The sequence below is a fragment of the Phascolarctos cinereus genome, unplaced genomic scaffold (genome assembly GCF_003287225.1).
Source record: "Phascolarctos cinereus isolate Bilbo 61053 unplaced genomic scaffold, phaCin_HiC Scaffold_726;HRSCAF=1367, whole genome shotgun sequence".
Taxonomy (NCBI): domain Eukaryota; kingdom Metazoa; phylum Chordata; class Mammalia; order Diprotodontia; family Phascolarctidae; genus Phascolarctos; species Phascolarctos cinereus.
The window spans coordinates 425327260-425355070 of NW_027556098.1; the positions used below are offsets into that span (position 1 = coordinate 425327260).

At 40.7% G+C, this 27811-nt stretch overlaps 2 protein-coding genes across 2 annotated transcripts in view; both read left to right on the top strand.

Annotated features, from left to right (window-relative positions):
- The first annotated feature begins 5326 nt into the window (after positions 1 to 5326).
- LOC110197754 (uncharacterized) overlaps positions 5327 to 27811 on the top strand; it is a 420263-nt gene continuing 397778 nt past the window's right edge. The window contains 1 exon segment of the mRNA XM_078146387.1: positions 5327 to 5413. The gene's annotated coding sequence lies outside the window, so the exon portion shown is untranslated.
- Positions 5327 to 27811, top strand: part of LOC110197826 (uncharacterized) — a 61218-nt gene continuing 38733 nt past the window's right edge. The window contains 6 exon segments of the mRNA XM_078146285.1: positions 5327 to 5413; positions 6727 to 6901; positions 13627 to 13753; positions 15116 to 15211; positions 19445 to 21522; positions 21524 to 21725. Coding sequence (XP_078002411.1) covers positions 6854 to 6901; positions 13627 to 13753; positions 15116 to 15211; positions 19445 to 21522; positions 21524 to 21725 — 2551 coding nt within the window. The 5' untranslated portion in view covers positions 5327 to 5413; positions 6727 to 6853.

The following is a 27811-nucleotide window of genomic DNA, read 5'->3' on the forward strand; positions in this document are numbered from 1 at the left end:
TGGTCCCCTTATATGGACCACCAGTTCCTTCCTGGTCCCCCCAGCTTCTGCCTGGCACCTTTCTCAGGACCCCGAATTCCTGCCTAGCCTCCTTCTCCGGATCCCCAGCTTCTCTCTGGACCCCTAGCTCCTGGGCTGCTTCACTGTCAGATCCCAGGCACTGGCTTCCTGTGCCCGGTCTCCCCTGGGGGATTCCAAGCCTAAGCTCTACCAGAGGGTCGCAGGAGGCTCCCCTAATCTGTTATGGAGAAACTGGGTCAGTGGGTTGTTTCACCACATAAGCTTGGAGACCCGGTAACAGGGACCTTGTTCAATTCACTTTCACCCCATTCCCGTCCCACTCCTCAGTGGCCCCTTTAAAACGCTGCTTTCCTCCCTGAGAGGTGTGAACTTTCCTTGAGGGGGAGAGCCACCCTCCTATCAAATTGAATAAACCTGGCTTTGGTTTACAAGCTTGTGAAGCAGTTACCTGGTTATTCTGCTCACCTCCCACCGTCCTGAGTCACAATTCTTCACTTTATCACATTTATTAATAGTGTGGGCTCTCACTGTTAGGCCATCCTTTTACTGATTGTAATTGATTCTCTAACTCAGTCCTAACAGAAGCTTTTCCAAACCTCTTCCCTTCTCAGTCCTCCCTCATCCATTCCTCAACACCATGGGGGTGGGGCCCTGGACTCTGACTCCCACATCTCCTCACTCCTCTACCTGACTTCTCCCCCCTTCCTGAGGATGCCCAGTGTACAGCATCTTCTCTGCCCCCTCCCTGCCTTTTTAGCTTCCTTTTGAGTGCTGGCTTTTCCCATCAGATAGTAAGCTCCTTGAGGGCAAAGACTGTCCTTCCATTTTTGTCTTTGAATCCCCAGTCCTTAGCACAATATCTGGCTCTTGGTAGGTACTTGATAAATACTTATTGACCATTGACTGTTACAGAGCACCCAAACACTTAGGGGTGGCTAGGTGGCACCACAGTGCACTTAGGGATATGTGTGTGTCTGTATGTGTAGCTTTGAAAGAAATACATGCTAAATTGTTTTAGCAAATTTAGGGGTCTTCAATTTAGATCTCTTAGGCCAACTAAATCTAATCATAAAATAAAGTAAAGAATTAAGGAAAAGAATGGAATTTTAGAAAAGTTAGATGATAGACTCCTGGAGAAATTTGAAGGAAAATAGGATGGAGTACACCTATTACTACTCAGCCGCGCATGACACTTTCACAAAAATTGACCATGTATTAGGCCATAGAAACCTCACAGGAAATGCAGAAAAATCACTATAAAATACAGTTTTTCTAGTTCATAAGGAAATCAGCATTGGGGAAGGCCTCCTTCAGTCCTCTGCTTTGGTACTACGTGCTGTTCATGACATTGCACATGTTGAGGAATGTTAAGGGGCCCCTTGAATTTGTCTTTTTGAGTTGCCTGTTTGTGCCTGTTAGCCCTCATGTACTGGTGATTAAGGAGGTGCTGAGATGCAGTGCCCTTTTCCTGACTTGAGCTTATCCAAATTGTCTTTTATCTCATTACAAAAATTATTAATAAAAGCAGGTTTTACCTTGAATCCCTTGCTGATCTGCAATGATAAGTTCCGCAATGTTTTGCCAACTTAACATGTTATCAGAAACTTCTTTTAATTGTCTTAGTCCTGAGTTTTGCCTCCTTAATCCAGGTGAAAGTCTGAATGAAGAATTGTCCTTTTAACAATAAGGAAAATTTGCAAGGTTCTTTGTACTTTCCATGATTTATTATTTTTAAATAGTTTGATTTATAATTTATGGAGTAAAACAAGCATTTCCATAACATAGTACAATAAAAAAGATGATTGTACTTGAAACTGCACGTCTACTGCAAATAATACAAGTTGCTATATGCAACAAAATTATCTTGTAAATTTCTTTTTTTCTTTCTTTTTCTTTTCTCAATCCCCAATCCTAATGTTGACTGCCATTAGACACACGATGTATACATATATGCACACACACACACACATATGCATATATGTAAAATTATTCTACACATACTTCTATTTATCAGTTCTTTCTCTGGATGCAGGTAGCGTCTTTCTTTATACGTCCTTTACAGTTAATTTGGATATTTATAATAGACAAAATAATTTAGTTGCTTAAAATTGTTCTTAAAACAACATTGCTATCATTGTATACGATGTTCTCTTGGTTTCACTCTTTCTTTTTTTGTGCAAGCCTTTCTATGTTTTTCTAAAATCTTTCCGCTTATCCTTTCTTATAGCACCGTAGTATTCCATCAAAATCATACACCACAACTTGTTCAGCCATTCCCCAACTGATGGACATCCCTGCAATTTCCATTTCTTTGCTACCACAAAGAGAGCTGATATAAACATTTCAGAACATATGGATTCTTTTCCTTTTCCCCTAATCCTCTTTGGAGACAGACCAAGTAGTGGTATTGCTGGGTCAGTGGGTATAGGTAGTTTAAAAACTCTTTGGGCACAATTCCAGATTGCTCTCCAGAATGAATGGAGCATTTTACAGGTCCACCAACAATGAATTAGTAGCCCAGTTTTTCCAACTGCACTCCAGCATTTGTTGCTTTCCTCTTCTATCAGTTTAGCCAATTGTTTTAATCTGCCTTTCTCTGATCAGTAATGATATAGAGCATTTTTTTCATCTGACTGTAAATTATTTTTATTTCTTCATTGGAGAACTGTCTGTTCATATCCTTTGACTATGTATCAGTTGGGGAATGACTCATATTGTTATAGATTTGACAGAGTTCTTTATATGTTTTAGATATGACACCTTTATCTGATAAACTGTATATAAATTTTTTTCTCCAGTTTCCAGTTTGCCTTCCGATCTTGGCTATACATGTTTTATTTGTACAAAAACCTTTTAATTTGATGTAATTGAAATTATCCATTTTTTCCTAATTTCCCTCTATATCTCTTGTTGATTCATAAATTGTTCACCTATCCATAAGTCTGACAACAATATGTCCCATGTTTTTCTAATTTTCTTGTAAAATCTCTCTTTATATCTAGATTGTGTATCCATTTTGACTTTATCTTGGTAAATCGTGTGAGATATCAAATAAACATAATAAACTTGTATTTGACAAATGTAAAGATTTAAGATTTTGGCATAAGAATTCATTACTTGGTAAAAATTATTCATTTTGAAGCAAAATATACTCAATTAAATATGTAACAGTTTTTGAACATTGTAACTACATTTTTACAGGTTAAGTCATAATTTTACACTGTCCATATCAAAAGAACAGTTCATTTTCTAAGGGTACCATTATATAACCATCTAAAAATCATTTTTTCAAATAAACAGCATTCTTATAAGATGTATTGCACAAATCCAAAAATGAGAAAAATTAGAAGCATAATAATAGCATAAACAATGTTACAATTTTAATACATGAAACAAAATTGCCAGTTAAATGACATCAATTCAGTTGATTATCTTAGAATTATCTTAGATATAAAAACCACTTTAGCCATTTATCCCTTTGACTCTGTAGACTGATTCCATGCAGAGGGTAGAATAGGGCAGTTCTGATCCAATTTCACTTAATTCTTATTCTTACATCTCCTAAACATATCACTTTAAATGCTAAATTTTAACTGTATTTTACATTAAGGGTGGTTCTGCCTTTAGATGGTCAAATATTGCCTATGGTACCTTATAGCATTTTCCTTCTTTATCCCTTTTAATTAGATATGGTTTTGTTTTTGCTTTGTTTGAGATCAGGATTGCTACCCTTGCTTTTTTTACCTCCGCTGAAACATAATATATTCCACTACAGTCTTTTATCTTTCCTCTGTGTGTGTCTCTTTGCTTCAGATGTGTTTCTTGTAAACAACATATACTAAACATACATGCACCAAGTGGTATACTATCCAGATTCTTAGAGAAGTGCAGGGAGTTACAGGAAGAAATAGACATCAAAACTCTACTAGTGGGGGACCTCAACCTCCCCCTCTCAGAACTAGAAAAATCTAACCACAAAATAAACAAGAAAGAAGTCAAGGAGGTGAATTGTGGGATTATGGTTTTTAATGCATTCTGCTATCCACTTCCATTTCATGGGACTTAGGTTCTTCTGCTGGTTTGCTGAGGTGAGGCTTGCCTTTGGCTTGCTGGGATACTTCAGGTCCCCGAATGTGATCCCCTTTTACCTTAGTGAAATGGACCTTTCTTGCTGATCCTCCAAATTCCCCAGGTTAAGAGACTGCTACACCCTATCTTTCTGCTGGCTCTGCTGTTCCAGGGTTTTTCCTGGGGCACTATTTTCTGTTTTTTTTTTAAGAGGTCAAAAAGGGAGAGTGATAGTGATGTACTGCTTACTCTACCATCTTGGCTCCCAGAAGTCCCCTGACAGTACAATTTCTACATCACTGAATGTCTCTCCTTTTCCCCCAAATATATGTGCTTTGTGAGTTGCTTCAGTGGCATTATTTCCAGGTCTTATTGCTACTTAAAAGAATTGTCTTTGCTTTTGCTTTTCATCTTTTAACTTCTGCAATACAACCTTTTGTGCCTCTCCTTCTGATTGAAAATATTTGTGGTCCTTATGAGTGTTATAATGCTGATGAGCACTGAATTTCTTTAATGTTGATATTGTAGTATTAAAAAGCAAACAAATCATCTTTAGCAGAACAAGATAATATTGCAATTCCCAATCTTCATTAAAAATCTGTGTTCTTCCTTCAGCGTTCTCTTGGTCTTCTTTGATATGATGGTCTGTTAAGCAGACAGAATTAAAAAATATTCTTTAGTTATGCAACTATTCACAAATTTCACTTCAAACAGAAACAGTACACCATAGTCAAAAGCTGATAACAGACTGGTGTGCCCCACCCCTATAAACTCTTGCCAAGTCAATTTAGCTCTTATGGCTTACTAATGTTCTAATTGTGCTGGTTAATCTGAGAGGATTATTTCATTGAAACTTATTTTATTCTTTGATATTTTAAATGTGTTCATTTAAAAATAAAATAAAAATATAAAAGATGAACAAAAATGTATTAGTAAAAATAAAAGAATTTGTTCTGTACAATTTGGATTCAGTCAAAAGGCTGCACTTAAGGAACTAGAAGGCCACACGTGGCCTTAAGGCTGCAGGTTTCCCAGCCCTGGACTAGGAGGACTCTCCCTGAGTGGGCTGGCTGAAAACAAGAACTTGTTCCTGAGATTGCTCTGCCTTCTTCCCTTGCAGCTGAACTACCTCCTTGGAGCTGAGATCTCTCTACCTGCTCTTGAGTTCAGATCGTGCTGCCTTCTTCTCTTGGAGATGAGATCTCTGTGTGTTCCCTTAAAACTGAGATCTCTCTGCCTTAGAGCAGAGATCTCTCTGACTTCTTCCCCAGGAGCTGAGATCTCTGAGAGCTTCTGGAAGCCAGCTCTGTGGGTGCATATCTAGGTAGGTCTGAGCCAGCCCCCTCCCACCCCACCTCCCATCTCCTGGCTTCTGCTGGCTCCTCCCATCTCCTGGCTTCTGCTGGCTTCTCTCACCATTGGGTCTCATCCTCCTCACCTGATTTTGTGGTACATATCCTCTGGGTCCACCTACAGCAATCCTTCTTCCCAGGCCTGGCTACTGGACAAGCTCACCACTCCTAACCCTTTCCAGACTTTCAGTCACTTTGCAAATGCCTGGAGTCACCCTCCCCAGACTTACCATGGGGTCACCTTTTCCCAAAATTCAGACTTTACACCCTAGAAACCCAGGAATCCTGCTTTCTGTCTTCCCATCAGGACCCAGGTGTCTGGTCTCCTTACCCCAAGCTTTTAGAGACTGAGTTGTTCTTCCTTCAGACCAAGCCCCTTGTAAGGATCCAAAGTCTGACCCCACTTTGGATGCAGGAACCAAAGCTCCTGGCCCCCTTATTTGTTCCCCCAACTCCTGGGCTGCTTCGCTATCAGATCCTAGGCATTGGCTCCCTGTGCTCAGTCTCCCTTGAGGGATTCCAAGTCTAAGCTCTTCCAGAGGGTCCCAGGAGTCCTGCCCAACTCTTTTTTTGAATTTTTATTTATTTTTATATTTTTGATGAGGCAATTGGAGTTAAGTGACTTGCCCAGGATCACACAGCTAGTAAGTAAGGACCAGATTTGAACTCAGGTCCTCCGGACTCCAGGGCCAATGCTCTATCGACTATGCCGCCTGGCTGCTTCCCCCCCAGCTCCTAATTAGACCTCAGCACACAGCCATCCTGCTTTCCCAGGCTCAGTGTCCACCTGGAGCCCTTCTGTCACTCCAGTGTCCCCGACCTCCCTACCATGAGCTGGGTTAGAATGTCTCCCAGCCCCTACTTGTGCTCCCCTTCCCCAGGCCTTCTGCTTTCCTGCCCCCTCTTCTTCAGAGCCGTCAGCCCTCCTGCCAGGGGGCTGAATCCCAGACTGGATTTTGTCTCCCAGCCTCAGGCTTCCTCTGGTCATTCCATAGTGACTCCTTTCTAAGCTTCCCTCCTACCTAGGTCAAGCATTCAGTCTGTTGTCTAGATAATGTGGGTGTGTTAGCTGGGGAGAGGGGAGGCAAGGAGGACAGAGGACCAAGTGTAGGGAGAGCTCTGATTCAGGAGCCATTGAGGCTCTGACTGGTCTCATCCCACCTGGGATCCCAAGCCCCTTCTGCCTCCTGGGTCTCTGAAAGAGAATGGGGGAGGGGAGGGGACAGAAGTGAAGGAGTAGGACAGAGTGGAATCATCTCATTTCCAAACCTGACCCTTCCTGTAGGTTGCACTCTCACCCTGAGGGCAGTGCCTCACCCCTGTAAATCCCTGCTGGTCAGCCTCCTGCCCTGGGATCCTTCTCCCTCCCCAGCTCAGTCTCCAGAGAACCAAGGCCTGACCAAGTAGGGAGCATGGAGCCAGAGGGAATGGCCCCTGGGAGCTGCAGACCCTCAGCTCAGGTGAGTGCACTCTGTCTTCAGACTTGACCCACATCAGCCAAAGAGGCCATTTCCAGAGACAAAGAGGATTGTCTGTGAGGCTGGCCATCCCCTACCTTTGGATTGTTTCTTTACAGAAATAGGCAGGGAATTGAAAACAGTAGTAACAACACTGCCCTGGTCTCTCCTTCTGTGTTTTGAACTGATTCTCAGCACTTTGGCATCACAAGCACTACTTACTACTCTCCCCCCATCCCAGTTGCTGCCCTCCTGTGTTCATTTTTGAAGTTTTCCCTCTTGATCCCTGAGTCACCGGGATGACCACTTCACTCATTCCTCTCTTCTGCAGGGGTCTTGTCTTTGTTTACTTTATGCATGCCTAGCCCCCCTCCCCCACACATCCATAGAACTGCTCCCCCCTCCCCTTTGCTTTTTTGGCCAAGCTCTCCCTACCAGACCTTGAAGACAGGATGCTCTGCTTAATTTCCAGGGTCCCAGCTGCACAGTTTATCCATATGGTACACAGTGACTAGTCCTGTCTTGTAGCTGGTTTGACACTCAAGGGCACACTGAGAGGGCAGTGAGGGTTGAAAGGTCCAAATACTATGAGCTGGGGCTGGGGGTTATTCTGGCCTCCTGCATACTCTGGTCCAGTGTTTCTGGAAAATATGGCAACTCCAGAAAACAAGTTAAGTTGGCTTGTGGGTCACATTCACATGTTCAAAGGCCCTTAGCAGAGCTGTTTGGAGGAGGCCAAAGAGAAGTGTACCTTCTTTGGCGGTTAATTAGCATTTGTGAAGGACCTAGTACTTCCCTTGTTAGAGAGGACATAGGTAAAGGGCTGAGTTTGGGGAACTATTCGAAGTCCTGGGCATTTTCTTTTCACCTCAATGTTGTTTTTGCTTTACAAATGTAAGTGGTTTGGAATATATATATTTTTTTTAATTTGTAATTTTTTTTATTTTAAACTTAAATACAAAATAAGGAAAGGGGAAAACAACCATTGCCACGTGCAAAACAACATGAGAGGATTCAAAATATAGAGCAATAAATTTCCATTTCAATAAAACCTATATAGTAAAAACTATGCCTTGTGTTTTACCTATCTCTTTTCTTTGATTCCTTGTCAGTTTTCTTTTGTTCTCTGATGTACACTTTTTACTTTGCTCTTTTTTCCCCCTTCTTCCACCTTCCCTTTTCACCCCCCACCATGGCTACCATTTTTTTTTTCCTGGCTGCAATTAAGTGTAGATGTATATGAGTGTTTGGGTATATCGATTTCCCACAAACTACTGCTTCTGATGCATCCTATAAATGTTGTTAAGTTGTTTCACTGTTGTCATTCTCTTTCCTGAAATCATTATTTCTATGATTTATTCTTTTATGCATTTATTCTTTAGGATTAGATGAATAAGTTTCCAAATAATTTTTATCTATCTTTTCACTGCCCTTTATTGAATGTAATTTTTATTGCATTTTGATCTGAATAGGCTTTGTGTTTTATATTTCTGCTTCTCTGCATTTGATTGTGAGCTTTCTGTGCTCTAATCCATGAGCAATTTTTGTGTAAATATTATATACTACTGAGAAAGAGGTATATTCCTTTCTATTTTCATTCAATTTTCTCCAAAGTCTAGAAATCTTACTTATCTAAAATTTATTTACCTCCTTAACTTATTTCTTGTGTATTTTTTAGTTAGATTTATGTAGTTCTGAGAAGGGAAGGTTGAGTTTCCCCACTAGTATAGTTTTATTGTCTATTTCCTCCTGTAACTCATTTAAGTTGTCCTTTCAAAAGTTAGATGCTATACCATTTGGTACATATATGTTTAGTACTGACATCACTTCATTGTTTGTGACACCTTTTAGCAAGATATAGTTTTCATCCTTATCTCTTTGAATTAGATCTGTTTTTGCTTTTGCTTTGTCACAGATGATCATTACTCCCACTCTTTTTTTTTAACTTCAACTGAAGCATAATAGATTCTTCTCCAGCCCCTTACCTTTACTCTTTGCTTCAAATGTGTACCTTATATATGGCTTATTGTAGGATTCTGGTTTTTAATTTATTCTGTCTTCTTCAGTTTATGAGTGAATTCATTCCATTCATATTTCAGTTATTGTAACTAGCTGTGTATTTCCCTCCATCCTATTTTGCCCTATTTATCCTCTCTTTCTCTCTTTACCAGTGTTTTGCTTTTGACCAATGCATCCTCCCATCTGCCTTTCTTTCTGTCAGTTCTCCCCTGCCCAATTCCCATCCTTTTTACTTCCCTATAGGATGAGAGACATTTCTATAGCCATCTGAGCATGTATGTTATCCGTCTTTGAGCCAAATTTGATGACAGTGAGGCCCAAGCCCTCCATTCCACCTCCCTGATCTTCACCTTCACTGTAATAGCTCTTCTTTGCCTCTTTATGTGAGATAATTCTCCCCCTTCTTTTTTTTTCCCTTCCCCCTTCTTGGAATGCAGTTCTCTTTCTCACCCCTTAATTTTGTCTTCTTGAATATCATCCCATCACAGTCAGTGTATACTGTCAATGTGTACTCCTTCTAATTGCCCTAATAGTCAGAAAGGTCTTAAGAATTTCTGGTATCATCTTCCCATGTAGGAATAGAAACAGTTTGACCTTATTAAATATCTTCTGTTTTCTCTTTCCTGTTTACCTTTTGATGCTTCTCTTGGGTCTTATCTTTGAAGATTTTTTGTTGTTGTTGTTCAGCCCTGGTCTTTCCTTTCCTTTTCTTTTCTTTTTTCTTTTTCTTTTTTTTTGGCCAGGCATTGGGGTTAAGTGACTTGCCCAGGGTCACACAGCTAGTGAGTGTTATGCGTCTGAGGCTGGATTTGAACTCAGGTTCTCCTGACTCCAGGGCCAGTGCTCTATCCATTGCATCACCTAGCTGCCCCAAGCCCTAGTCTTTTCATTAGGAATGCGTGATTATCCTTCATTTATTGGATGTCCATTTTTGCCCCTGAAGGATTTTACTCAGTTTTTCTCAGTATGTGATACTTGGTTGTAATCCCAGTTCCTTTGTCTTGCTGAGTATCGTATTCCACACCCTCTGATTTTTTAATGTAAAAGCTGCTCAGTTTTGTGTTAGCCTGACTGTGGCTCCAGGACGTTTGAATTACTTCTTTCTGGATGCTTATACTCTTTTCTCCTTGCCCTGGGAATTTTCATTGTGGGATCTTTTTTAGGAGGTGATTGGGGAGTTCTTTCAATTTCTATTTTACCCTCTGGCTCTAGATATCAGGGCTGTTTTCCTTGCTAATTTCTTTACCAAGAAAATACCAGAAGGGGTCGTGGAGGGTCAGACATAACTGAAACAACTGAACAACAACAATAGCATCCATATAGAATGTCTCATAGAGTGTGGTGTAAGATGTTGGTCTAATCCTAATGTCCTTCCTGACTGCTTCCTAGTTTTCTCAGCAGTGTCTTAACCAAATAAGGAATTTTACCCTAAGTAGTCTGTTTTGCACTTTATCAAATGCTGACTTACTGAGTTCTAGTGATTCTGAATTTCCCTTGTTTCATTTGTTCCATTCATTCGTCTCTCTCTCTCTTTTATTTTTACCAATACCAAATGGTAAATGGTATTTTACCAAAACCCATGTGTTTGATGACTGCTGCTGTCTAGTACCGTTTGAGGTCTGGAAGTGCTTTTCCCCGTATAGCCTTATTTCTTTTCTTCATTCCCCTTGAATATTGTAGGTTTTTTGTTTTTCCAAATGAATTTTGTTGTTTTCTTCAGGCCTGTAAAATATCTTCTGAGCAATTTTGTTATCATTATTGATCCTATTCAGTCATGTCCAACTCTTTGTGACCCCATTTGGGGTTTTCTTGGCAAAGATATTAGAGTATGTTTTTTTCTTTTTCCAGCTCATATTACAGATGAGGCTACTGAGACAGAGTTAAATGACTTGCCCAGGATCACACAGCTAGTAAGGGTCTGAGGCCAAATTTGAACTCAGATTTTCCCGACTCGAGGCCCAGTATTCCATCCACTCTGCCACCTAGCTGCGCCCATAATTTTATTACTATAGTATAAAAAGTGTAAATATTGTTAAGTCTTTATTTGAGTTTGTATCTTTTGTGGTCCCTGAACCAATTTCCTTTTTTATTATATTATGGAATGAAAGGCACCATGCGTATGTGGAACCATTAATTACAGCAAATTTTGAATCCTGTGGATAAGCTCATTTACCTTGACAGTATACTTTCCTCCATGTACACAGAGGAAGAGGTTGTGAAAAGAAATAATCTGTAGATCAGTTATTATTTAATTACTTTGATTTATTTTTAGTTTCATTATAGTATTAAGTTCCCTTCTTTGGGAAAAGCCAGCCTTCATAGCTAAGCCAGAGTAACACAAATATTCTCTTAAGTCTGGGTTACTTGTAGATTTAGTGAATACACAGATTTGTAAGACTTTATCATTTAGTCATAGATAATTTAGAGTAAGACACATATTGTTGTAGGACTAAAATAATCATGGGATTGTAACACTTGTCAAAGGCTAAATTCCCCTTTCTGGCTGCTGGAGAAAAGTGGTTAACAATAGCCTAAGTTCCTCTTTCCAATCTTGGTGGATTAGCTCCTTTTAATGTTTTCTTCAGCTGGAGGCTAAGTCTACATTGAGCAGTGTGATTTTCTAAGGTTGAGTTTCCCTTTCTGACAGCTGGAGGATGGGGTATGACTGCTGTCTACAAACCACAAGTTCTTCTTTTCCAGTCTTTCTTCAGACTATATACTCCTTTAAATTAATATTTTGTTCAAATCCAGCCTCAAACCTAACCCTTGACATTTACTAGCTGTGTGACCCTGGACAAATCACTTAACCCTGATTGCCTAAAAACAAACAAACAAACAAATAACTAAATAAATGAAGTGATATTTTGGTTGTAAAACTCATCAGCTGCAGAGCAAGGACTTCTGGGGTTTTCTCACTTTGATGGACAGGTTGACAGACGCAGGATGAATCTGGGTCAAGAAACTATAGGAGGAGTAAGTAGTCAGGTGACCTGCCTTGTCCTTGAATTTTGTTCAAAACATGTCTCTAAGGGTGTTGTAATTTTTTTTCTTCCTCTTCTGTAATAAAAATAAGCTCTGTAAATCTCTCCTTTGTCACAGATTACTGAGGAATTAGTTGACCTTACTTAAAGGTAACCTGTAAACTGTTACAGTTAGATCATTATTTACTAGCAAATTTTGTACTTCAGATCATTTCCTATGTGGGATAACTAGTTTTAAGAGTTGATGCCTGCTTCGCCAGAGATAGTTCAGTGCTTGAGAGGCTGCCAAGACAAGTGTGGGAGAGGACAAGTATTGGACTGCATACCATACTGAAGGCCTACAGAGCTCTTGTGCTGACCTCATTGTTATATGCCTGTGAAAGCTGGACAGCATACCAGCGCCACTCCAGGAACCTGAATCTCTTCCACTTGAATTGTGTCAAGAAGATTCTGAAGATCATCTGGCAGGATAATGTACTGGACACTGAGGTCATTTCTCATGTGAGATTGCCAGGCATTCACAGTCTGCTGCAGAGAGCACAGCTCTAATGGGTTGGCCATGTTCTTCAAATGCCAGAAGGATGTTTGCCTGAAAGACTATTTTACAGAGAACTCATGCAAAGAAGACGCTCACAATGTGGGCAGAAGAAGGGATAGAAGGACATTCCCAAGGTCTCTCTGAAGAACTTTGTAATCAGTTGTGAGACATGGGAGACACTGGCAAAGGACTACCCAGCATGGTGTACCCACATCAAAGAATGTATTGTGCTGTGTGAGCAAAGCAGAATGGCAGCAGAGCAAAAGAACGGTGAGATGTGCAAATTCAGAGCCATCTCTACCCCAGATGTTCACATGAACTCTTTGTGCCCAACCTGTGGTGCAGCCTTCTGGGCTCTAGTAGTCTGATCATCCTATAGTCACACACACTTTGACCCTGATGTAGTGGTGTCATTTTGGTTCTCTTTGAGCAAAAAGAACAACAAAATGACCAACTATGGGAATTAAATATTATAATGAGGAAATATATGTTATTGACAAATGAAACCAATCACAAAGCAAAGGAATAAGGTGTTTTGGCCATGACACATCTTACCCAGGGCAGCCTCAAGCCCTTAGTGTAACAAGAGCTAACACTCCTTCCCTTGGCTGGAAAGTCTCATAGCCCTCAGTTCAGTCCAGATTGTAATTAGCATGTCTCTAGAATCCTTTTCGTGATTTATCTACATAAGACTTTGTTTTAGCTTCTCAGGAAATAAACTAGATCTTCTCATTTTCTTTCCTCTCTTTTTTATAATTATAAATCCACCACCCTCTGAATACGTTTCACCTGCCAACTTCTCAGAAACTCTTCACAGAATTTTTTTTATAACCTATCATGTTTATTAGTTCTAATAAGGAAGATATTTCACATCATCTTCTCTCTTTTTCTTCTACATATACTTCTGTCTCACCTGCTTTCTCCCAGAGTCCATAGGAGACACATTCGATAGTAAGACAATTCTCATTGTTATTCCAACTGCCCATATTGAATGCTTTTCTCAGTATTAAGCCCATTGGGCTCTTGATGATGATGGTTTAAAGTGTTGACTCTGACACTCATCAAGGGTACCACCTTTGGGTAAACCCCCTTTCTGTGCTTCGGTTTCCTCCTCTCACTTAATGAGGGTTAGACTACAGGAATTCTGGAGTCTCTTTCAGTGCTAAATCTTGTGACTTTTGATGGTTTAGGAGCTGGTAACATTCCAGGATGTGGCTGTGGACTTCACCCAGGAGGAGTGGGGCCTCTTGGACCATCCTCAGAAGGAGTTGTACAAGGAGGTCATGGTGGAGAATGCCCAGAACCTGCTCTCCCTGGGTAAGGACACTTCCCCTGGCCACTCTCAGTCTGCAATCCAAGGGAATGTCTTCATTCCTGAGTGCGCTGGGTTTGGAGCATTTAGCAATTACTAGAAAGGGAAAAGTGCTGGTCTCCTGTGTCCAAGAGACAGGGTCCCCTGCTGCCTGGTTTTCCTATAAAAGGTCAGTACATTGTGTGAAGAGACCCTGGAGGTTTCCTGGTTGCTCCTGAAGCTGTCTCTTGCCAATTCTAGGTAACTTTAGGTCAAAGATCAGATCAGTGTTAAAGCCTCTCAGATGTGGAAGTAATCCCACATTATGTAGTCCAGCCTCTCCCTGGACATGAATTTTATCTGCCAGGTGTCTGGAAACTGCTCAGGCAGATTTTCCTTGCGACCCCTTCCTCTTTGGGATAGCCCTACTGTATGGAACATTCTTCTTAAGAAGCCTCAATTTATAGCTCACAGCTCCTACATGTGCCTGGTATGGCAGGTTTGTCCTGAATCTTCCTTTGCAGTGCCCCCATTCTCCAACACAGATAGTGGGAAAGACAGGAAGGGAATAAGCCTGTCTGTTCACCTGCTGTTCACCAGCTGTTGTGCTAAGTGCTTCCTTTACAATATTATGTCATTAGGTGATATTATTATCCCCATTTGACATTTGAGTAAACTGAAGCAAACAGAGGTTAAGTGACTTTTGCAGAGGCACACAGCTAGTAACTGCCTGAGGTTGGATTTCAACCCTGGCATCTCTGACTCCAGGCCCAGGGCTCTCTCCACTGCACTCCCAGCTGCCTCTGATTTCTGCATAATGGAAACTTTGCAGTGAGTCCATTCTTCTATGAAGAAAGTGTGCCAAGACCAAAATTTCTGATTCCCATTTGGCTCCATGATCTCTCCCACCTCTCCTCAGAGCTCCCAAAAATAAATGCTATGGAGTCCTTGCTTTTAAGGAGTCCTGGGAACCATCCTGTGCTCCTTGCTTGCAAGCCCCTGTGAATGGCAGGAATAACAGACTGGCCAAGAGTCAGAATTTGGACTAAGGTTCATTGAGTTCTCCAGCTGGAGAATCCTTCCAGAAGAGGCAAAGACTCTCTGAATGAACAGTAACAAGGTGTTTATAGGTTTTAGGGAGTGTGGAGCAGGGTAGAGGACAGGGCCAAACCTAGTTCTTCAAGGTCCCTTTTGCTGGAGCTCAAGGCTGATCTGGCACATCCTATTTTGGGTTACTGGCATGATAAGCATTAATGGGAGAAGCCAAAGATGTGTGAACGTGATGGAGTGATTCTCAAAATGCAGTCGCTTTGTATGCACACTCTTTTACCTAAAGGAAGCTAAATTACTAGTTTTTTCCATCCTTATCCCTGATTCCCCATGCCCAGGGCTGCCAGTTCCCAGAGAAGATGTGATCTTTTATTTTGAGGAAAGGGAAGCACCATGGCTGCTGGAGCAAGAAGGCCTGAGGAGCTGCTGCCCAGGTGAGTGAGGTGAAAGCAGGTGGATGAGAGCTGTGATTACAAGAGGCTTCTAGGTGTGAAGGTGAAGCAAGTGCTAGATTTGGAGGCAGGAAGACCTGACTTGGAATTCTCTTTTAGACACTTTTAGCAGTGGAATCCTGGACAAATTACAAAACCTCTGAGCCTCAGTTTCCCCATGTGTGAAATGAAGGAGTTGGACACTGTGGCCTTTAAGCTCTCTTCCAGTGATAAATGTCTGATCCTATAAAAAGGTATTGTTTTGAATTTGAGGACATGGAACTCCCCTGAAAATGCAAAAAGGGGTTAGGCTTTCCAGTATGGGCTCTTAGATCTTCTTCAATTCAACGAACATTTTTTAAGGGTCTGCTGTGTGTTGTGCTAAGCACCAGTGATGTAAAGAGATGTAAAAAACGTCCCCTGCTCTCCTGGAGCTCACAGACTGGTGCGGCAGACAACATGTCAACACAATGTGGAAACCTGTTATGGATAGGACAAATTGGAGCTCATTGAGAGAGGGAAGGCACTAAAGTGAAGGACTGGGAAAGGCTTATTGTGGAAGGGGGGCTCTAGCTGGGGCTTGAGGGAAGCCAGGGTGAGCATTCTAGGTGTAGGAATGGTGAGGAAAGCCTGTGGAGTCAGGAAGTGGAGTGTCTTGTTCACAGAAGAGAAGGGTGCCCGTAGCAGTGAAGTATAGCATGTTTGGTGGAGATATAAGATAAAAGAAGACTGGAAGAGTAGGAGAGGGGTTGGTGATAAAAGGGTGTATAATGGCAGTGTTGGAGAGAAGGGGGTATATGGAGAGATGTTATGTTACCTAGGTGGAATCACAGGGCTGTGCAGCAGATTGAATATGGGGGTCAGGAGTGTGAATTGTGTGAGTCAGTGAGGAGTGCATGACACTTCATTTGTGAGTCTGCAGTATTGGGAAGATGCCTTGGAGAGCTTTAGAAGAGTAGGCAGATGGGAGCATTGAGGGGAAAGAATATATTTAGTTTGGAGAACCAGGAGAGGAGGGTCACTAAAACCCAGAGGGAGAGGAATGGGTGGTTGACTGGCAAAGGCTACAGAGAAGTCAAGAAGGATGAGGATGAAGAAGTGGCCAGTGGACTTAGCAACGTTGAGTTTTGGGGCCATTTTGGAGAAAGGAGTTTCCATTGGACAATGACATTGGGAGCTAGACTGCAGAGAATTTCAGAGAAAGCAAAGGAAAAGAGTTGGAGACACCCATTGTAAATGGGCTCCCTCCACTTGTTTAGCCAAGAAATGGAAGAAAGATATCAGAAACTATCTCCTAGGTTGAATGACTCAAGCGACAATGTTTTGAGGATTGGAGAGAAATGACTTTATTTGTGACAATAGGGAAGGAGTCATTAGTGTAGGAGAGACTGAAAAGTAGTGAAAAAAGGCAGTGCTGAAGAGGCAGTATACTGAGGAAGATGCTGTGCTGGAACGGGATGATTTACACATGGAAAGGAATTTGCTTTAGCCAGCAGAGGGAGGACCATTTTTATCTATTACCAGTATTATAGAGGAAAAAAAAGGCCCTTGATTTATTGGAGAAGAGGAGGATAAGATAGCTCTTGTTAAGTATCCAATTTTTTTTAATGAAATATGGGGCAAATTTCTCTGCTGAGAAGGTTAGTGGCAAGTGGAGAGAGTGAGAGCAAGAAATAAGGGAGGGTTGGGGAAGAATAAAAAGAATTGGAAAAGCTGCTCTGGTAAATGTAATAGGGATTCAACTGTGGTTATTCAGTCATTTCAGTTGTTTCTGACTCTTCATGACCCAATTTGGGATTTTCTTGGCAAAGATACTGGTGTGGTTTGCCATTTACTTTTCTGGCCTATTTTGCAGATAAGGAAAATGAAGTCAGCAGGCCTAAGTGACTTGGTTGGATTTGAACTCCAGTCTTCTTCACCAGTACTCTATCCTCTTCAGCACCTAGCTGCCCCAAGGGAGTCAGTTAGGGAGGTGTGAAAGGATGGCCTTTCCACAGTGAGGGCCACACTGAGATTATGTAGCCTGAAGGTGAAGTGGACGGCAGGCAGCCTGGTTTTGTGATTTTCTTTCTGTCCATTCAGCAGCATGTAAGTAGTTGCAAAGGTTGCTGCCTTAGAATTAATCCAAGGCTGTTCTTTACATAAATTATCAACCTGTGTCCCTCCCCTGATCTCTGAGGCTCAATCTTTGGCCCATTCTTGGACAATCATTGGCCACGTTCATTGAGTTGACAGCCACTTTCAGTTTGGGGAAATGGGAGGCAGAAACTCCCAGGTGTCCAAATAGTATGAGATGCTTCAGGAGCCTAGAAAGAAGTCTCTGTGGTCTTCACTGTGGATCTGGTCAGGTTCCATCAGGGTTAGAATCAAACAGAAGTCACTCAACATAGGGGATAAGGTGCAAGTAAGGGCCAGAAACGGGTCTGAGGCCAGAACCTGCATTGGCCAACTAAGACAGAGACCAGAATACAGGGCTTGAGGTAGAGCCTGGGGCCTGGTGTCAGCCCTGGGCTCAGTCATTATTAGTAAGCATGGATAAAGCACCTCCAGTTTTCTAGGCACCTCACTAAGCTTTAGGAAGGGAAAAGCCAGACCCTGCTGACAAGGAGCTGCCAACGTGGTCTAAAAATATGGAGATGCTTCAGAAGAAGCAACAGATCGTGGACTTCACTCTTAGCTGATCCAAGGAAAAGAGAGTGTTTGGGAATGGAGACACATGTAGTTCAATGGGATATGAGGGAACTCAAGGAGTGAGGGTAGTAACAGTTTAAGGAGGAGAGTAGAATTAGGGAGGAAAGAGTCAAAATCAAAACAAGAATGAAAAAATTTCAGTCACACCTCAGAGATATTCTGGGTTCAGTTCCAGAGCTCCACAGTAAAGTGAATATTGCAATAAAATAAGTCACCTGTATTTTTTTATTTCTCTGTGCATGTAAAAGTTATTTTTTCAATATACTGTTGTCTCTTACATGTGCAATCCTATTATGTCTTAAAAATATACATACTTTAATTTTAAAATATTTCATCGTTAATTAAAGCCATCTATCATGGATAGAGCACCGGCGCTGGAGTCAGGAGGACCTGAGTTCAAATCTGGCCTGAGACGCTTGACACTTACTAGCTGTGTGACCCTGGGCAAGTCACTTAACCCCATTGCCTAGCCCAAAATAAATGAATAAATAAAAGCTATCTATCATTTGAACTTTCAGTGATTCTTAATCTTATTGCTGGTGGAGTCTCTGGCACAGTGTTGGTGGCTGCTGACTGATCAGAGTGGTGGTTGCTCACGGTTATTGGTGGCTATGGCAGTTTCTTAAAATAAGGCAACACTGAAGTTTGCCACACAGATTGACTCTTCTTTTCCCTTGAACTTAAAGCCCCATTGTTTGGTTAGTAATTGGTGTACTTTCAATATTGTTGTTTCTCAGGGAATAGGAAGACCGTAAGACGGGGACAGAACAAATGAACATGCAATAATAATTTTTTTTTTTTTAGTAAGGCAGTTGGGGTTAAGTGACTTGCCCAGAGTCACACAGCTAGTGAGTGTTATGTGTCTGAGGCTGGATTTGAACTCAGGTACTCCTGACTTCAGGGCCGGTGCTCTATCCACCACAACACCTAGCTGCCCCCCAAAATAAATTTTCTTAAAAAGAAAACAAAAGAAAATTCAATGGAGAAAAGCTGTCTAGCACTGTGGACAGAGCATGCCCAGCCACAGGGTTGGAGTTCTTCTCTCAGCTGCAGGGATGTTGGTCGGGTCACCCAGCCATTTTGAGCTCATGGTCTGCCTTATGAATGTAATAAGAATGTTGGGTTTACTGGTATCACAGGTGTTTGTGAGGATCCAATGTGATTGTGTCTGAAGTTCTTTTTAAATCAAGTTATCCTGTAGATGTGAGCTAATGGCATTTTCAAATGACTGATTCTGTCCATTTATCTATGAAGACTTTTCTCTTAGCCTGGGGAAGTAAGCTGTAGATCCATTAGTTTACTTTCTCCCTGGGGGCAGCTAGGTGGCACAGTGGATAGAGCACTGGCCCTGGAGTCAGGAGGACCTGAGTTCAAATCCAATCTCAAAACTTGACACCTACTAGCTGTGTGACCCTGGGTAAATCACTTAACCCCAATTGCCTCACCAAAAAAAAAGTTTACTTTCTCCCAATGGAAGGAGGAGGATAAAATTATATATGTGTATTCATTTGTCTGTCTGTATGTCTTTTTCTTTGTTTCTTACAGAAACAGAGATTAGACCTGAAATGAAAGAGATTACTGCAAAGCTAAGCATTTCTGTGAAAGAACTTCACGAGGAAAGTTTCATGAGGGATGGTCCCTGTAACTTCACTAAGAGACAGATTTGTGCTGTATTTCACAGAATCCACACAGGAGAAAAATGTTATGATTCTTATCATTGTGGGAAAGACTTGAGTCAACAGTCATCCTTTATTTACCATCAAAAAATTAATACTGGGGAGAAACCACATGAGTGTCATGAATGTGGTAAAGCTTTTAGGGAAGACTCATCCTTCATTATACATCAGAGAATTCAGACTGGCAGGAAACCTTATCGATGTGATCAATGTGGAAAGGCTTTCAGAGAGAATTCCAAACTTGCTCTACATCAGAGAATCCATTCTAGAGAAAAACCTTATGAATGTAATCGGTGTGGAAATGCCTCCAAAAAGAGGGCTCATTATGCTCTACGTCAAAGAATCCACAGTGGAGAGAAAAGTTATGAATGTGATAAACGTGTAAAGGCTTTCACACAGAGTTGCAATCTTGCTGTACATCAGAAAGTCCACAGTGGAGAGAAACCTCATGAATGTAATCAATGTGGAAAAGCTTTTCGAAGAAGCTCTGATCTTGTTGTACATCAGAGATGTCACACTGGAAAGAAACCTTATGAATGTGATCAGTGTGGAAAGACTTTCAAACATTATTGCGACCTTGCTGCTCATCAGAGAATCCACACTGGAGAGAAACCTTATGAATGTAATCACTGTGGAAAGGCTTTTCGAAGAAGCTCTGATCTTGTTGTACATCAGAGATGTCACACTGGAGACAAACCTTATGAATGTAATCAATGTGGAAAGGCTTTCAGTTGCAGCTCCAACCTTACTCTACATCAGAGAATCCACACTAGAGAAAAAACTTACGAATGTGATAAATGTGGAAAGGCTTTCATACAGAGTTGCAATCTTGCTGTACATCAGAGAGTCCATACTGGAGAGAAACCTTATGAATGTAATCAGTGTGGAAAGGCTTTCAGTTGCAGCACCAATCTTGCTGTACATCAGAGAATGCACACTGGAGAAAAACCTTATGAATGTAATCACTGTGGAAAGGCTTTCCGTTGTAGCACCAATCTTGCAGTACATCAGAGAATCCACACTGGAGAGAAACCTTATGAATGTAATCACTGTGGAAAGGCTTTTAGAAGAAGCTCTCATCTTTTTGTACATCAGAGAATCCACACTGGAGAAAAATCTTATGAATGTAATCAGTGTGGAAATTTCTTCAAAAAGAGGGCCCATTATTCTTTACATCAGAAAATCCACACTGTAGAGAAACCTTATGAATGTCATCAATGTGGAAAGACTTTCAATTGCAGCACAAATCTTGCTGTACATCAGAGAATCCACACTGGAGAGAAACCTTATGAATGTAATCAATGTGGAAAAGCTTGCAGTTGTAGCTCCAATCTTGCTGTACATCAGAGAATCCATACTGGAGAGAAACCTTATGAATGTAATCAATGTGGAAAGGCTTTCAGATACAGCTCCAGTCTTGCTGCACATCAGAGAATCCACACTGGAGAGAAACCTTATGAATGTGATGAATGTGGAAAGGCTTTCAGTTGCAGCTCCAACCTTACTCTTCATCAGAGAATCCACACTAGAGAGAAACCATATGAATGTAATCAATGTGAAAAGGCTTTTAGAAGAAGCTCTCATCTTGTTGTACATCAGAGATGTCACACTGGAGAGAAACCTTATGAATGTAATCAGTGTGGAAAGGCTTTTAGAAGAAGTTGTGATCTTGTTGTACATCAGAGAATCCACACTGGAGAGAAACCTTATGAATGTAATCAATGTGGAAAGAATTTCAGGTGCAGTTCTGGTCTTGTTAAACATCAGAGAATCCACACTGGAGAGAAACCTTATGAATGTAATCAAGGTGGAAAGGCTTTCAAACACTGCTGTGATCTTGCTGTACATCAAAGAATCCACACTGGAGAGAAATCTTAGGAGTGTGTAGTATGTCGTAAACCTCTTAATGCATGCTCTTCCCTAACTAAACATCAGAGAATCCGTACTAGAGGATAAACTTCATTAATATAATCAACATGGAAAATCATTTAGGCTGAAGTCTTCCCTTATTTCTCATCAGAGAATTTACAGGAAATAGAAATAATATCCCTGTCATGAATGTGGAAATTCATCCAAATGGAGTACAGAGCCTGTTAGACATCAGAAAATTCACCTTGGAAACAAGCCCTCTAAGGACACAATGTTGGAAGGCCTTTAACCAGAGATCATCTCTTCCTTTACATCAAGGATTCATACTGGAGAGAAGACTTATGAATGTGCTCAATGAGATCCTGTCTTTCCCTGGATAGTGGAACTCACTTGACATCACAGTTTTCACTATGGACAGAAGCTTTACAAAAGCAGCAATTGTGGGAAGTCCTTCAAGTGGAGCTCATACATGCATCTTCATTGGAAAAACCTTGCTGGAGATAAAAGTTAGGGATCTAATTAATGAGAGAAGGCCTCTTCCTGCAGCACAGACCTCCTTAGACATCACATATTTTATACTGGGTATGAAGCCCTGAAAATGGATTGAATTTTTCTCTAAAATTCTGAGTTTTCTTATGACTCCCCTAAAATATTCCATGGCATTCTTCTGCCATTCCCCAGTTGATTGGTACTCACTTTGTCTCATGATGTTGTTTGGCACAAAGCGTGCTAGTATAAATATTTTGCTATCTATAGGATGCTCATTTTTGTAATGATATTTTACTCTGCTAGGTGGCACAATGAATAGAGGGCTCTCTGTGAGTCCACAAGACCTCAGTTCAAATTAAACCTCTGATGCTCCCTGGTTATGTGACCCAGGACAAGTTATGTTTTAACCTATTCCTGGATGAATTTCTCCATTTGTAGAATGAGAGTAATAATAGCATCTACCTGCCAGAGTCAATGAGGGGATCAAATGAGACAGTATTTGTCAAGCACTTTGCAAGCATTAAGTCACCATGTAACATGAACTACTCGTAAGCTCACTGTTACTATTATTATTTTCCCCTGGGATCATAAGTCTCATAACAATGTCAAAAGTTATAGATAGTTTAGTCACTTTTCCCTTTTATTCAAATTGACATTCGGAAGAGTGTAGGTGAAAGCAGTGTGTTGTAATGGATAGGGAGAAGAAGCAAAGTTGGAAGACTTGACTTCAAATCTTGGTTTAGATGCTCTCTCAATGTGTAACTGTGGTTGAGGAATAACCTTTCTTTGCCTCCATTTACTCATCTCTGTAAAGGGGAGGTCATGTCAGATTAGCCAATATGACAGAAAAGGAAAATAATAAATGTTGGAAAATATGTGGGAAAATTGAGACACTACTGCATTGTCTGTGGAGTTGTATATTTCTCCAACCATTGTGGAGAACACTTTGGAACTATGCCCAATAGGCGATTAAACTATGCATACCCTTTGATCCAACAATACCACTACTAGATCTGTATCCCGAAGACATCATAAAAAAAGGAAAAGGACCTATGTATGCAAAAATATTTATAGCAGCTCTTTTTGTGGTGGTAAATTGATAATTGAGGAAACCCTATCAGTTGGGGAATAGCTGAGCAAGTTGTGGTATATTAATGTAATGGAATACTATTGTGCTATAAGAAATGATGAGCAGGTAGATTTCAGAAAAACCTGGAAAGACTTACATGAACTGATACAAAGTGATGTGAGCAGAACCAACAGAATGTTGTATGCAGTAGCAATTATGTTGTGTGATGGCTAGGTATGGTAGACTTAGCTCTTCTCAGCAATGCAGTGATCAAAGACAATTCCAAAAGACTTGTGATGGAAAATGTTGTTCACATCCAGAGAAAGAAATATAAATTTTGAATGTACATCAAAGCATACTCTTTTCACTTTTTTTAATGGCTTTTCCCTTTTGTTCCATTTTTTCTTTTACAATATGATTAATATGGAAATATGTTTACGTGATTGCACTTGTATAACCTATATCAAATTGGTTGCCATCTTGGGGAGGGTGAATGGGAGGGAGGGAGGGAGAAAAAAAAATTGAAACTCCAAATCTTATAAAAAAACAAATGTTAACCAAAAAAATTAGGTGGGGAAGGAGGGAAGAAAGCAGATAGTTCATAACTTAAAATGTAGCAACCAAAATAAATACAACATAAAATGGGGAGTTTGGACTCAGTGCATTCTATGGTCTCTTCCAACTCAAAATTGGAGTTCTTATCAAAAGTACATTCATATGTCCCTTTGCAAAGCACCTCTGGTTTCAGGAAGGAGGCCTAGGAGGACCAGGTTGGTAGTCACTGGAATTGTCCTGTGCTACTTAAAAAATAGAGACCTTGTACTAATTAGATGTGTAATATGCTTTAAAAAAAAAGGAATATGCTATTTCCATGTTCAACAGATTCTAACACCTCTCCTGCTAGAATAGGATTTACTAATCAGTACAAAATGCTGGCAAAATTGGCAAGCAATCTGGCTGAAACTAGGTGTAGACCAACATCTCATAGTGAAGAATAGGATTATCTCCAAATGGATACCTACCTGATATATGAAAGGTCACTTGAAACAAATCAGAGAAACCATAATGAAGATTCATTTTGTAATTTTGGAGTGGAAAAAAGTGCATCCCCAGAGAAGAAATGGAGAAAAGTATATAGAATAAAATGGGGATTTTTCATCACACAAAGAAACTAAATATATCTAAAATGTAAAAGGGAAGCAATTAAATGGGGGATTGATTTGCACCATTTCTGCAATAAAGCTCTCATTTCCAAGTATTTAAAGAATGAATGCAAATATATAAAAATGAACCATTCCCCAGTCGATTTCTGCTCAAAAGGTATGAATAGATTTCCAAGGAAGAAATCCAAGTTTTTTATGACCATATTTAATAAAATGGTACAGGTCCTGAATGCCGATAAAAGCATATTTATTTCTTTTTTTCATGGTTTTCCTCTTTTCTGATTATTTCACATCATGACTGATGTGGAAATATATTTAATGTGGTTATACGTGTATAGCCTATATTAGATTGCTTGCTGTCTTTGGGAGGGGTGAGAGGAGGAAAAATAGGAGAAAAAAAAATTGGAACTCAAAATCTTATAAAAGTGAATGTAAAAAATTGTCTTTACCTGTAATTGGAAAAAAAAATACTATTGGGGGGGGAGGGAATGATCCACATCTCTAACCGCTAATCCACATCACTAAGAATTAGAAAGATTTTTTAGGTTAATAAAGGTGATAAGAAAATGACAATCACTAATATTAGAGGAAATTCACAAACGTTTATTGAGGAGCACTGTTCCTGCATTGTCCTTATCAAAGGAAAAGTGTGTCTCATCCTACACTGTGCATCATTCGTCTCTATCAGGACGTGGTTAACATTTCATCTTCTGTCCTCTGCAGACATGATTGGTCATTGCATTTATGTGAATTCTTGAGACTTTCAGACTTATTTTTCATTGCTCTGTTGTTTTGTAAGGTGTTCTGGTTCTCCTCATTTCTCTTTACAGTAGTTGATATAAATCTTTCCAGGTTCTTTTCCAACCCCCACCATCATTTTTTACAGCATGTCTTCTTTCATCTCATTCACAGAAATGATGGATATTTGGAGGAATTTATTTTCCTTGAGTACATATTAGCTTCAGAGAAGTCTGGGGAAGATCAGATGGGAGGGGGGGTGAGAGAAAATGAATTTAAATTCATAAATTAAAAAAAAAAGGCAAAACATAGCTTTGTTTCACTCAATCAGTACTGGGAAAGTGCAAGAGCATTGTCTGTTATCCAGAACCCACACAAGCATGCCATCATGAAAGTGACATACAATACTGATGAACTTCTCTGGGTAACCAAATTTTGACATAATTTTCCATAAGCTGTCATGACTGACAATGTCAAAAGATCTGGTCAGATCTACAAACATTGCAAGCAGACCTCTGTTCTGCTCCTAGCATTTCTCCTGCAGTTGTCGAGCAGCAAGCCCCATACTGACCATTCCTCCTGGCCTTTTCTGAAGCCACACTGGCTCTCAGATAGATGATGATTTTCCAGGTAAAGATTAGCCTGCTAAGGAGGAGTCTAGCAAGAATCTTCCCAGAGGTGACTAAGACAGAGAACCCCCTGTGATTTTCACAGGAAAATCTATTTGCTTTATCTTTATAGAGATGGACAATGGAGGCATCCTTGAACTCCTGGGGGATAACCTCCTCTTGCCATATAATCCAGAAAATGTCAGTCAACTTTTGTATGAGCAATGGACCCTCCACATTGTAATTCTCATCTGAAATAGAATCAGCACCAGGTGCTTCACCACATGAAAGAAGCTTAATGGCATTCAAAACTTCTTCAGTTCGAACTTCAGCTAGGGAAGGATTGGCTTCAACCTGAGGTATGTGGTCAATGGCTTCAGCATTGATTGATGATGGTCTGTTGAAAACATTATGGAAGTGTTCAGGCCACCTCTCTCTAGAATCATGTCCTTATCACTAATCAATGTGGCTCCATCAGCATGGATATTTTAGATGCACCGTGGGTCTTTGGCCCATAAATAGCCTTCAGAGCATCATAAAAGCACTTTGGATTTGGTAGTATTAGAATAAAAACTGAATTTCAGCTGCCTTCTTACTGAGCCAAGAATCCTGCATCTCTCTAAGCTTGGCTTATACTTTACTTTTTTTTTTTTTTTGGTTAGGCAATGGGGTTAAGTGACTTGCCCAGGGTCACACAGCTAGTAAGTGTTATGTGTCTGAGGCTGGATTTGAACTCAGGTCCTCCTGAATCCAGGGCAGGTGCTCTATCCACTGTGCCACCTAGCTGCCCCTATACTTTACTTTTAATGGAAGTAAATACCCCCTTCTTACAGAAATGGATGAGCTATCCTGCTGGTAAACCCTGTGGAGTTCTCTTTTTTCATTTAGCAGCTTCTGAATTTCCCCATCATTTGCATCAAACAGGTCTTGATTTTTACAAGTGTTCTGACCCAGATGAACAATGCAGTGCTGTACACCAAACCTCTGAAAGCTGCCAACTCCTTTGCTGCTTCACTACTGCTGACTGTGTTGGCTCAACAACTTCCAAGTTAGCAAGAAACTGTTCTTGCTCAGGGAAGTGCTCTAATCTGTTCACATTAATTTTTCTGGTAGTTATTTTGCCTTGGGGCTACCAATTTTGTTGAATGCAAATATTTAGCTTGGAGGGGATAAGTCTATGATCAGTCCAGCACTCTGTACCACACATTGCCTTTGTTACTCTCGCCTCCTGTCTGTCTCTTCTTACAATCACATAGTCTATTAAATGACAATGTTTGCTGTGAGGATGCATCCATGAAGTTTTTTTGTGTTTAGGTAAATGGAAGACAGTGTTGGTGATGAAGGTCGTGAGGTGCACAAGTCTTCAGTAGTAAGTAGCCATTGCTGTTCTGTTTCCAACTTCATTCCTTCCCAGGACTCCCTGCCATGTCTGGTAGTCTGAGCCTACTCTACCGTTAAAGTCACCCAGAATTATAAGTTCGTCCTCTTTTGGCCCATTGATGATAAGGGTCTCCAGGTCTTCATAAATTTTTTCTTTGACCTCCTCAGGGTTTGCCATGGTGGGAGCATAAACACTGATGTTTGTGGCATGACATTTTCCTGCAAGTGGCAATTGCCTTTCCATGAACCTGTCATTCACACCTTTTGGCAGGTACATACAGGCTTATTGACTAGATTAGATTTGATTGTGAAACCTACACCAGCTTCACAGCACTCCCCTTCATTGTGCCCATTCCAGAAAAAAGTATCCAGCTCCAACTTCAGGAAGCTGGCCTTAATTTGCCAGCCTTGTTTCACTCAGAACTGCTATTTGGATATGATACCTGCTGAGTTTTCTTACAAGTGCTATTTTTCTTGGCAGGTCTACTAGATTTTATGTTGTCTATAAGTGCACACATTCCATGTACTTATGGTGAGTGGAATCATTTTTGTAGAAGTTTTTGTATTTTGTGTTTGTGTGTGTGTATTTGTGTTTTGACCACTGGGTGAGATCCCCATCTGCCACAGTAATGAGGCCAGGTTTGGGTAGGCAGACAATTTTGGAGCACATTTCTAGCCCCTTTTACACATCAGGAAGTGAGTAGCACTATCCTTAAAAGTCTGCTCAGACCCCAAGAGGCTTTGGACTCCCACTACTGCATCCAGTGAGAAAACGACCTTATGGCTTGGGCCACCAGTATTCAGGATTGTGACTACAGCTCCCTGTGTCTCCACACCTACTGCTTCATCACTTCATTACTACAGGACTCTGAGATAGGTAAAAGTGGTAAAATGTTATGGGTGATGTCTTTTGATTCATG